Consider the following 12,459-nt stretch of genomic DNA (forward strand, 5'->3'; position numbering starts at 1 on the left):
TACCTCTGAAACTTATACTAGTGTCTCAGTAACAGTTTACCAATACAAAACACCTGAAAAACGTGACAGATTCAACATTCAGTTTAACAAAGGAAACCGTCCATTCAAATATTCAGTCTGTCAGGAGGTTTGCGAGGGTGCTGTGCTGCAACAGATGAAAATTACGAAATCTAAGTACAGGAGCTGACAGCCACCTCACAGACTGTCTCAGACTGGCTGTCTGTAGTTATGAGCCAAATTTCAGGGAACTAGCATTAGATATTCAGCCCCAGTCATTACACTGAGTGCAACAGTCAATTTTTATTCATTTCAGACATCCCACCTCTCCCGGAACTTCCGGGAGTCTCCCGCATATTAATAGTGGCTTCCTGATGCCCGCAAATTATATACAATATCACGGAAATCAATTTTTTTGAGAGCGAGCGAGAGAAAAGCAAAAGAAAGTGTGAGAGCGACCACGAGAGAGAGTGCACGCGAGAGAGAGAAAGCAAGAGAGAGCGAGCGAGCGTGAAAGCAAGCAAGAGAGTGCAAGGGAGAGAGAGCAAGCGAGAGAGAAAGCAAGCGAGAGCGCTTGAGAGCGCGCGAGCGACCACGATAGAGAGAGAGAGCGTGAGCAAGAGCGTGCCATTGCAGAGTGTTCCAAAAAAAAATAAAACGTATGTCACCCCAGACTACACTAAAATGTACCCCTGCCTCATAGGGGTCAAAATAATGACAGTGTTGCTCGCTGCACTGTTTGCAACAATGACTTTCCTATTGCCCATGGTGGGTTAAGACTGTAAAAGACATGTTGAGGTGAGTTTAACAGGTGTCATTCATTCATTAGCATAGCTAACGTTATTTAAACAAGCTGGCCAGCTGCTAAGGAGCTACTCTATTGAAGACATCCCACCTCTCCCAGAAGTCTCCCGCAAATTGATGGTGCTACCTCCCTGAAATGAGTTTTTGCAGGGTGGGGTGTCTGTCATTTATTTTTTGTGCTGAAATAAAATTAAATAATGAAACATAGAATTAAAGGTGTTGTAATGTGAGCATTATAAAAATAAGTAATACCAATTCAGATAATGGTAATATAGCAATACTCCCCGCTACAGAAAGCTGTTTGTAAAAAGAGGTTGTTTCAGGGTTGCGGAGTTTTCCTGCCCATGCGCATGCGTGTGACTAAACAATTTAGTAGGTCGATCTTGCCTTTCACTAAGGCTAAGGTAGGGGATCTTGGGCTTAAAAAGGTTGGCGACCACTAGACTAGAGGAGCATGGCCAAGAGGAAGTGGAAAAGGCCTAGAGGTACGTGGCCAAAAGAGAATAGAAAAGGCCTAGATAAACATGGCCAAGAGACAATAGGAAAGACCTGGAGGGATATGGCCAAAAAGCAACAGAAAAGGTTTAGAGGGATGTGGCCAAACAGAGGCAATAGAAAAGGCCTAGAGGGACATGGTCACGAGGTAGTAGAAAAGGCCCAGAGGGACGTGGTCACGAGGTAGTAGAAAAGGCCTAGAGGGACGTGGCCAAGAGGCAATAGAAAATTCCTAGAGGGACATGGCCAAACAGAGGCAATAGAAAAGGCCTAGAGGGACGTGGTCACGAGGCAATAGGAAAGGCCCAGAGCGACGTGGCAAAGAGGCAATAGAAAAGGCCCAGAGGGACGTGGCAAAGAGGCAATAGAAAAGGCCTAGAGGGACATGGTCACGAGGTAGTAGAAAAGGCCCAGAGGGATGTGGTCAGGAGGCAATAGGAAAGGCCCAGAGCGACGTGGCAAAGAGGCAATAGAAAAGGCCCAGAGGGACGTGGCAAAGAGGCAATAGAAAAGGCCTAGAGGGACATGGTCACGAGGTAGTAGAAAAGGCCCAGAGGGACGTGGTCACAAGGTAGTAGAAAAGGCCCAGAGGGACGTGGCCAAACAGAGGCAATAGGAAAGGCCTAGAGGGACGTGGCCAAACAGAGGCAACAGGAAAGGCCCAGAGGGACATGGTCACGAGGTAGTAGAAAAGGCCCAGAGGGACATGGTCACGAGGCAATAAAAAAGACCCAGAGGGACATGGTCACGAGGCAGTAGAAAAGGCCTAGAAGGACATGGTCATGAGGCAATAGAAAAGGCCTAGAGGGACATGGTCACGATGCAGTAGAAAAGGCCTAGAGGGACATGGTCATGAGCCAACTGGAAAGGCCCAGAGGGACGTGGCAAAGAGGCAATAGAAAAGGCCTAGAGGGACGTGGCCAAACAGTCTCAAATGGAACCAGCTCAGGCAGATATCTTGGTTAGCACAGATGAGTTGGACTGTTTCTATATGTATAACTCAGACTCCTGCACCACCTTCCGTAATCAACCCTTCAAACGAAGGGAGAGAGAACACTAATACAATGTTAAGTGCTTTTAGTTTGAACAAGTAAATTATTGTACAGTAGCTCTTGTCTTCAAATGTTTTGTTATATGCACCTATTCTAGAAAAAAAGTTACCAGAGAGCTTGGACCAGAAAATCAGGATCTGGGAATCAGTGCAAAAAGAAAATTATCTTGCCAATTTAGAAAAAGGGAAGAGAGAAAGCAGCACTGAAAGATTGAAGAAAACTTTCAACAAGTAAGTGTAATTGAAAGTAAACTCAGTTCAACACCAAGTGTAACTGGAACATCAGCTTAGCCAAAAATGCATTGTGTCCTGTCTGAAACATCTCCCTGTCCAAATTAAGGAAATGTCTGCAATTGAGTGGTGCCAGCTGGCGTATTCCAGGAGGCAGGAGTGCTTGCTGAGTCACGCACTGAACCTCCGCTGGACCTCAAACCAGCTGGCAGAGCTGCTCCAGCAGCTCAACTCATCCAAGTTCATTCCTGAGCTCCGTTACCCTATGGAGTTTGCACATTTCCTGTGTGTGCTCCAGTTCCATCCCACGTCCCAAGAACATGTCAGTTTGTAGATTAGTTGGCTGTTGTAAATTCCTCCTAGTGTGTAGATGAGTGGTAGAATCTGGGGGTGTTGATGCAAATGTAGGAGAATAAAAAATAGGATTGATGTAAACAGATACTTGGCAGCCTCTTTCCATGCTTTATCTCTCTAATTCAATGCCACCACTGGACCTTGTGTAATAACCTCTGGAACATTTCACCTCATTGTTTGAGGAAACATGAGTGGCATTGGTGCATTGTAAGGGAATGTGTTGAATTGCTGTGATAATTTTTAAAAGAATATCCTCTTTGTATTTTCTGTATATATTATGGGGAGAAAAATAAGTTATGCTCCAACAGTGAAAATGCAATCCATTCCTGGCATAGTTGCATGCTACTTTGCACTCGGTCAGTGTGTGGGACTACCATCTGTACAAGCAGTAAAGAACATCAATGTAGCCAACTGCTTCACACAAGTTTTTAAAATACTCCATGTTCCTCTAGTGGTTGGTAAGTTGATGGAGAAGGTCCTGAGAAGCAGGATTTATGAACATTTGGAGAGGCCTAATATGATTAGGAATAGTCAGCATGGCTTTGTGAAAGGCAGGTTGTGCTCCACGAGCCTGATTGAATTTTTTAAGGATGTGACTAAACATATTGATGAAGAAAGAGCAGTAGATGTAGTGTATATGGATTTCAGCAAGGCATTTGATAAGGTACCCCATGCAAGGCTTATTGAGAAAGTAAGGAGGCATGGGATCCAAGGGAACATTGCTTTGTGGATTCAGAACCTGCTTGCCCACAGAAGGCAAAGAGTGGCTGTAGACAGGTCATATTCTGCATGGAGGTCAGTCACCAGTGGTGTGCCCCAGGGATCAGTTCTGGGACCCCTTCTCTTCATGATTTTTATAAATGACCTGGATGAAGAAGTGGAGGAATAGGTTAGTAAATTTGCTGATGACACAAAAGTTGGAGGTGTTGTCAGAGGATACAGCGGGACATTGATCAGATGCAAAACTGGGCTGAGAAGTGGCAGATAGAGTCCAACCCAGATAAGTGTGAGGTGGTTCATTTTGGTAGGTTAAATATGATGACAGAATATAATATTAATGGTAAGACTCTTGGCAGTGTGGAGGATCCGAGGGATTTTGGGGTCCAAGTCCTTAGGACACTCAAGGCTGCTGCGTAGATTGACTCTGTGGTTAAGAAAGCATATGGTGCATTGGCCTTCATCAATCATGGGATTGAGTTTAGGAGCCAAGAGGTAATGTTGTAGCTATATAGGACCCTGGTCAGACCCAACTTGGAGTACTGTGCTCAGTTCTGTTCGGCTCACTATAGGAAGGATGTGGAAACTATAGAAAGGGTGCAGAGGAGATTTGCAAGGATGTTGCCTGGATTTGGGAGCATGCCTTATGAGAATAGGTTGAGTGAACTCAGTCTTTTTCCCTTGGAACAATGGAGAATGAGAGATGACCTAATAGAGGTGTATAAGATGATGAGAGGCATTGATTGTGTGGATAGTCAGAAGCTTTTTTCCAGGGCAGAAAAGGCTAGCACAGCTTTAAGGTGCTTGGAAGTAGGTACAGAGGATATTGGGGTAAGTTTTTCACACAGAGAGTGGTGAGTGCGTGGAATGGGCAGCCGGCGACGGTGGTGGAGGCGGATACGATAGGGTCTTTTAAGAGACTCCTGGACAGGTATACGGAGCCCAGAAAAATAGAGGGCTACGGCTAACCCCAGGTAATTTCTCAGGTAGGGACATGTTCGGCACAGCTTTGTGGGCCAAAGGGCCTGTATTGTGCTGTATTTTTTCTATCTTTCTAAAATAGCTTTCTAACAAAATGTGCTTCCCAATGATGAGAATAAAATGATCAGAAGTCAACTCTGTCACAATAGCTGAAAGGTAAGACATGTCTCAGTAGCATCGTGGAGACAGAGTTACTTTGAAGCCCAGGATCCTTTTGATTCTGTCCAAAATAGATTATCCTGATAGATAACTGATGATACGAAACAAGTTTTGAGATTTGAGGCAAGTTTTGTGTACACAGAAGGTGGTTGATGCAATTATGACAGCAATGTTAAGAGGCATTTAGCCAGGACTGCAAACATGCAGGGAATAGAGGAATATGGAGAAGTAATAGTTCCTTGTGTAACAGACAGGATTGTTTCAAATTGCCATAGGCATGGAAGGCCAAAGGATCTGATCCTGTACTACACTGTTCTGTGATCCCTACAAAATTCACTCATTACAATATTGAACTGGCCCTTAATTTATTCCAAGATGTATTCTTTCTCATGGTGGTTAGAGTTTTGCCTAATCCTAATAATTATTTGCATCAGGATGTTCCTTGAGCACAATATATTGGTCTGAACCTGTGGCTCCCTGTTCGATTCTTATGGTTTATTATGAAGCACGTTTCAAATCACTGTTTCTTTGTTCATAAATAATTAACCTCCCACAGTTATACATAACTGGGAGGCAGAAGTCCATGATAGAAGTATTGTTAATTAAATTGGTTTAGTCTAAATAGATAAATTTAATTATTAATGGAAAATCATGAGCTCCAGAGATTAAATAGAGAGAACTGATAGCTTTTTATTGAGTTTCTTGCTTGAGTGCAGTAGAACTTCCATTCTGCTTCAAAATTGGTAAGCTTTCATAACAAGGAATGATAAGTGGAATACGTTACTATATCCAGTGAAATTATATTCAACAGAACAAGCCAACATTCCATTGCAAATCAAAATTAGAGTGATGATTGCCTGATATAGGTTACAGTGGGTGTTGGCAATAGTTCATTTAGCCAGAGTATGCAAATGTAATCCAACTCCAATTTTATTGTGAAAACCAAAAAATGTCATAGTTCCAACTTCTTGTTTCTCCACTTGGAGAGAAGTCTGCAGAAGTGTATTTTTAAGAGGCTCAAATGGGGCCTAAGGAAACTTATGAAGTCATAAATTTCAGATTTGTACCCTGCTTCCACCATTTGTTCCCGACACTGCATAGAATCTTAGAAGACCTACAGCACAATACAGGCCCTTCGGCCCACAAAACTGTGCTGAACATGTCCTTACCTTAGAACTACCTAGGCTTACCCATAGTCCTCTATTTTTCTAAGCTCCATGTACCTATCTAGGAGTCTCTTAAAAGACCCTATCATTTCTGCCTTCACCACCGCCGCCGGTAGCTCATTCCATGCACATCTTGGGAAATTTGATCATTTGGCTGTCCTTCTCTGACCTGCATACCAGTAGAGGTTAGAGAGCAAGACTCCAGAAGAATAGACAACAAAGAGATGGTCACATGATGCAGAGGAGTGGCTACGGGATTGCTTCACATTGGTGGACAGGGCCATGTTCAAGGACTTATCAGAGGACTTGAGTGAATATGCCGTGATTGTCACAGACTTTATTAAGATACTTATGGACAAGTGTGTCCCCACAAAATCATTCAGACTTTACCCCAACCAGAAGCCCTGGATTAACCAAGAGTCCCACAATCTGCTGAGGGCTAGATTGATGAGTGTTCAGGACCAGCAACTCAAGAAAGTAGAAGAGCTCCAGGTATGACTTCCAGAAAGCCATCTCACATGTGAAGTGGCCTGATTGAAGAGCTTTAGGAGCCTTAGGTCCCACACCATCTGGTTCAGGAACAGGTGTTACATTTTAATTATCAGGCTACTGAATCAGCATGGCTGTCTTCACTCACCTCAACTCTGAACTGATTCCACAACCTATGGACTCATTTTCAAGGACTCATGTTCGCATTTATTTACTTATTCTTTTTTATTTGCCATTTGTCTTTTGCACTCGTCATTTGTCAGTCTTTGTGTGTAGTTTGTCATTGTATTTCTTTGTTTTATTGTGAATGCCTGCAAGAAGATGAATTTTGAGGTAGTAAGTGGTGACATATACGTATGTACTTTACTTTGAACTTTGAAACTTCAGGACAATTTATCCCATGGCTTAATGTAAGACAACTGAGTTTGCAGCTGGGCCTACCCCTGTTAAGTCCTATTTCACCTGTTGAACAAATGATAAAATATTTGCAATACAGTGATAGCTACTTAGTCCAATAGGTTCATGTTAGTGTTAATGCTCTTTCCACCTGCTCTTACATTTCCCTAACCTCACCACAATTTCCTTCTGCACTTGCTCCCTCGTGTGCTTATCTATTTGCCTAAAACATCATCTTACTGTACAGATGCAGTTTAAAGATTTCCCAAATTGCCTTGTTCATGTGTTAGAGAGTTTATTTACACATGGTCTCTAATATGGCTCTTGTGCACAAAAAAAATCTATATATCCATTGGCTATGGATTTCTAACAGGTTATTCTGGTATCACTCTAGAATGTGCACTTTATTCAGAACATCAACAACTATTTCATGAAGGGAAATTAGATCTGTTCATTTTGCTCCACCTAGCCTACGCTAGGCTTTGTTTTGTTAATATTTCTGCTTTTCACAATTTTTCTTCCAGGAATTAACAGATGCAGTTCTGTGCAAAAAACTTAGGTACGTACAAAACAAATCTGAGAAGTGAAGATGCTTTCAAAAATAATGAAATGAAAAGTTTCTAAGTATCAAAAAATACTATAAAAGAGCAGTAAACAGTAAAAAAAAAACTAAATCAAATCAAGATTTGGTGTGACCACTCTGCCTTTAGATCTACATCAATACAGTGTCATGCAGTTTTATAAGAAAATTGGCTGGTAGGTCGTTCCAAGCATCTTGGAGAATTTGCCACAGTTCTTCTGTAGACTTTGGCTGTCTTGCTTACTTTTGTTTCTCCAGGTCATCTCAAACAGCCTCGATGATGTTGAGATCAGAATTCATTTGAGACCATACCATCTGAAAACCTATAAAGAATCTAGGGTGCTTAAGACTTTTGCAGAGTACTGTATGTACTCTACTTCTCTGACCTTATGTATCACCTTGTTGTTCTCCATACCAACATGTATTGCCATGTACGTCATCTTGTGAAGGTGACATTCCAATGATTCTCCTTTTCTATATTTTATAAGTTTCCTTCCATAATTATTTTTCAATTCCAGTGCAAACTATTTGCAAATTGTAATCTCAACTATTCCACATCCAGCTTTTTGCTAACACTAACAACTATCTTTAAAGTTTACTTTGTTCTCGGTTTTCAATCAGTCCATACATACTTGTCAAAGTTCAAAGTAAATTTATTATCAAAGTGAATGTGTGTTATCATATACAACCCTGAGATTTGTTTTCTTGTGGGCAGACACAGTAAATCCAAGAAAAACAACAGAATTAACGAAAAACATTCCCAACAGGATAGCCAAACACCCAATGTGCAAATCACAACCAAATGTGCAAATTTGCAAAATCACAACCAAATGTGCAAAAATGAAAAAGAGTCAGCAATAAATATCGAGAGCACAAATGAAACGTCCTTGAAAGTGAATCCATGGATTGAAGGGAACAGTTCAGTGATGGGGCAAGCGAAGTTATGTGAACTTATCCCCTCTGGATCGAAAGCCTGATGGTTGATGATTCTTCTGACTTCAAACATTTTGTTAATTGTAATGAGTTTACAATGTGATATATTATTTAAATCTTTTCAGTAATTCATATACATTACATCAAAAAGCAAACTGCATTTATTGAAAATATGAATAGTAGAAAATGATAGGTATACTTAACAAATTAGGTTTCATCTGTTGAGAGAGCTGCAGGGAATATCTCAGGTCAATGACCTTTCATTATAACCTTTCAAAAACAATAACCTCTTTCTTTCTCCATGGATGGCGTCAGAGCTGCTGAGTATTTCCTGTATTTTCTCCTCTTCAGCCATGTTATTTTTTCAGTTGCCCTAAGCTAATTATATAGTGTAATTCTCTCTGATGCTGAAGAGGGGTTTTGTGTCATACACTAGGTAAATTAAAAGAAGAAACAAACTCTAAACCAGTACAAAGGAGAAAGTCTGAAAAAAGTTTGGGTTGGTATTATATCTGAATGCAAAGTCAGTGTAAAGTGTATGAAAATCCACATGACCATAAACATAAAGCATAAATATTTTGAGGACACACATGTCTGCTTTTTGGTCACAGTGGCTTTTTTGGGTCCAACAAATGCTGCAAATGTTTGTCTTAAACATTTTTCATGTGCTCTTAAGACTCAACTGGACACTGGTAATATGAAATACTACAAGTACAGTTCACTGGTGGGACGACGCCAGGGGGACTGCCTGGCCTTGCATTGCTGTGCGGACCAGGCCACCATGCCACAGCATTGCCTATTACAGTCACCCAGGTCAGGAGGCATTTGAGGTGGTGTGAGAGAATATAGAGGCGAGGTGGGTACGCTAGATTCTGTGCTTGCTTGGTGCTGGTCCCTGCAGTCCGGCTCTCCCATCGGTGCTGCTCTCCAGTGTTCACTCCCTGGAAGGCAAGCCGGATTGCCTTTGTCTGAGAATGACCCTGAGCAAAATGACAAACTGCTGTGTGCTTGTATTTGCAAAATATGGCTCCAGGATAACATCCAATGTACCATTAATCCTTAGGCCTTGACATTCAGGGACTTATGCGAATATGATTTTGTGACTGTAACTATATGTTCTGTGTGCGATTGTATGTACTGTGTTTTGCATCTTGACACTGGAGGAATGATGTTTCATTTAGCTCTATACACGTGTATGGTTGAATGACAATTAAACTTGAATGTAACAAGTGAAGATTTGAAAAAAAATAGGATCTAGTGCTTTCCCGGTATTATATATAGGCATCCGTTAGTCTCATGAGACCATGGATTTGCACCTTGGAAGGCTTCCAGGGCACAGGCCTGGGCATGGTTGTATGGAAGACCGGCAGTTGCCCATGCTGCAAGTCTCCCCTCTCCACGCCACCGATGTTGTCCAAGGGGAGGGCATTAGGACCCATACAGGTTGGCACTGGTGTCGTCGCAGAGCAATGTATGGTTAAGTGCCTTGCTCAAGGTCACAACATGCTGCCTGAGCTGAGGCTTGAACTAGCGACCTGCAGATCGCTAGACCGATGCCTTAACCACTTGGCCACGCGCCAATACGGTGTACATGATGAATAAAGTCTTCTTGGACTTCCAGCTGGGTACAGGTATTGATTATGACTGATGTGTCAATGACAAGCTCTGCCATCTTCTTCAAGGATGATGCCTGGGTATGTTTAGTCCAGTTGTATTTATACCTCCTTAGTGCATCTCTCCTGATTGGTTCATCCTCATCCAATCAGGTTTCTGCTCTCCCAGCTTGTTTACAATCCAATTTCAGCTCTTACTTAAAGCGAGACCTTCATCTTCTGTTAAAATTTTTTTCCTCCTAGTTTTATTTGAAGTGAACACAAGAGCTTTTTATTTCTAATGAATACATATATAAACATTTATCCATTATATTCAGATAGTACTGAAACATGCAGGGAGTACATAGTTTATTCCAATAACAGACTGACCAATATGAATGGAGTTTCTTCATAGACAGAAACAAACTTATCAACAAACCAGGTGGTAGCCATTATATTTTCAAGTTGATTTACATGTTACTCAACATTTACTCTGCCTTGTTAGAGATGTGTATATTTTCTTTTTTGAACTGGCCTGGAATCGGTTTTTGGAATAACTGCATCTTGCTTTATCTCTGATAACAAGTTCTCATTTACAGCAGAGATCACATCCTTTAACATAATAAGATTATTTGTTTATTTTTAGGGTAGATTCATTACTTAAATTCATAAATAGGATTCAAGAGGGGGATAAACGCCTGGTAACCCTTGAGGCAAAGGTAGGTTAAAAATTATGCTGAGTAAGAGGCATGTATTTTCCTTTTTTTTTGTCATTTTAACTTTCCCTTGAATAAGTGGATTGGCGAATGTTTGAATAATGCAGCTAAAACACCAATGATTGCTTTGACAAGGGATTGATTTCTACACAAGTAACAAGCAGTTGAGCACAACTTAACAGGCCTCAAACCAAATGCTAAATTGGAGGAGTACAACATCAGGTATATATATCAGTGAAGAATAATGCGAAACGCTTATTCAGTTCATCTGCCATTTCTTTGTCCCCTATAATCACCTCTCCAGTGTCATTTTCCTGTGCTCCAATACCTACTCTTGTCTTTCTTCAACCCTTTGTATATATGAAAAAGTTTTCAGTATCCTCTTTAATATTGTTGGCTAGCTTACCTGCATATTTCATCTTTTCCCTCCTTATGGCTTTTTTAGTTGCATTCTGTCATTTTTTTAAGTTTCCCAAACCTCTAACTTCCCACTAATTTTTGCTCTATTATATGTCCTCTCTCTTGCTTTTACGTTGGCTTTGACTGTCTTGTCAGCCACAGTTGCACCTTCCTGCCTTTAGAATACTGATTCATCTTTGGGGTGAATCAGTATTCTAGAGGTCGTGATATATATTGGTACCAATGAAATAGGCAGGAAAAGGGAGGAGGTCCTGAAAGCAGACTACAGGAGTTAGGAAAAAAGTTGAGAAGCAGGACTACAAAGGTAGTCATCTCAGGATTACTGCCTGTGCCACATGACAGTGAATATAGGAATAGAGTGAGGTGGAGGATAAATGCATGGCTGAGGGATTGGAGCAGAGGGCAGGGATTCAGATTTCTGGATCATTGGGACCTCTCTTGGGGCAGGTGTGACCTGTACAAAAGGGACGGGTTAAACTTGAAACCTAGGGGGGCCAATATCCTGGTGGGGAGGTTTGCTCAGGCTATTGGGGAGAGTTTAAACTAGAATTGCTGGGGGTGGGAACCAAACTGAAGAGACGGAGGAAAGAGAGGTTGGCTCACAAGTAGAGAAAGCTTGGAGTCAGTGCGAAAGGGTGGATAGGCAGGTGATTGAGAATGGATGCACTCAGACCGATGGTTTGAGATGTGTCTATTTTAATGCAAAGAGTATTATGAACAAAGCGGATGAGCTTAGAGCATGGATCTGCACCTGGAGCTATGATGTTGTGGTCATTACAGAGACTTGGATGGCTCAGGGACAGGAATGGCTACTTCAAGTGTCAGGCTTTAGATGTTTCAGAAAAGACAGGGAGGGAGGCAGAAGAGGTGGGGGCGCGGCACTGTTGATCAGAGATAGTGTCACGGCTGCAGAAAAGGAAGAAGTTTTGGAGGTTGACTACAGAGTCTCTGTGGGTAGAAGTTAGGAACAGGAAGGGGGACAATAACTCTACTGTGTGTTTTTCATAGTACACCCAATAATAACAGGGACATTGAGGAGCAGATCAGGAGACAGATTCTGGAAAGGTGTAATAATAACAGGGTTGTCATGGTGGGAGGTTTTAATTTCCCAAATATTGATCGGCATTTCCCTAGAGTGAGGGGTTTAGATGTGGTGGAGTTTGTTGGGTGTGATACAATATGTAGATAAGCCTACAAGAGGAAAGGCTGTTCTTGATCTGTCTTGGGAAATGAACCTGGTCAGGTGTCAGGTCTCTCAGTGGGAGAGCATTTTGGAGATAGTGATCACAATTCTATCTCCTTTACCATAGCATCAGAGAGGGATAGGAACAGACAAGTTAGGGAAACTTTTAGTTGGAGTAAGGGGAAATATGAGGCT

General features: G+C 41.7%; 1 protein-coding gene across 1 annotated transcript in view; it reads left to right on the plus strand.

Moving 5' to 3' along the window:
• Window positions 1-12,459, plus strand: part of trpm5 (transient receptor potential cation channel, subfamily M, member 5) — a 103,470-nt gene that overhangs the window by 82,325 nt on the left and 8,686 nt on the right. Inside the window, exons 22-23 of the mRNA XM_072271364.1 lie at window positions 2,446-2,578; window positions 10,592-10,664. Coding sequence (XP_072127465.1) covers window positions 2,446-2,578; window positions 10,592-10,664 — 206 coding nt within the window. The remainder of the gene's footprint in view (window positions 1-2,445; window positions 2,579-10,591; window positions 10,665-12,459) is intronic.

The sequence above is a fragment of the Mobula birostris genome, chromosome 11, assembly GCF_030028105.1.
Source record: "Mobula birostris isolate sMobBir1 chromosome 11, sMobBir1.hap1, whole genome shotgun sequence".
Classification (NCBI taxonomy): domain Eukaryota; kingdom Metazoa; phylum Chordata; class Chondrichthyes; order Myliobatiformes; family Myliobatidae; genus Mobula; species Mobula birostris.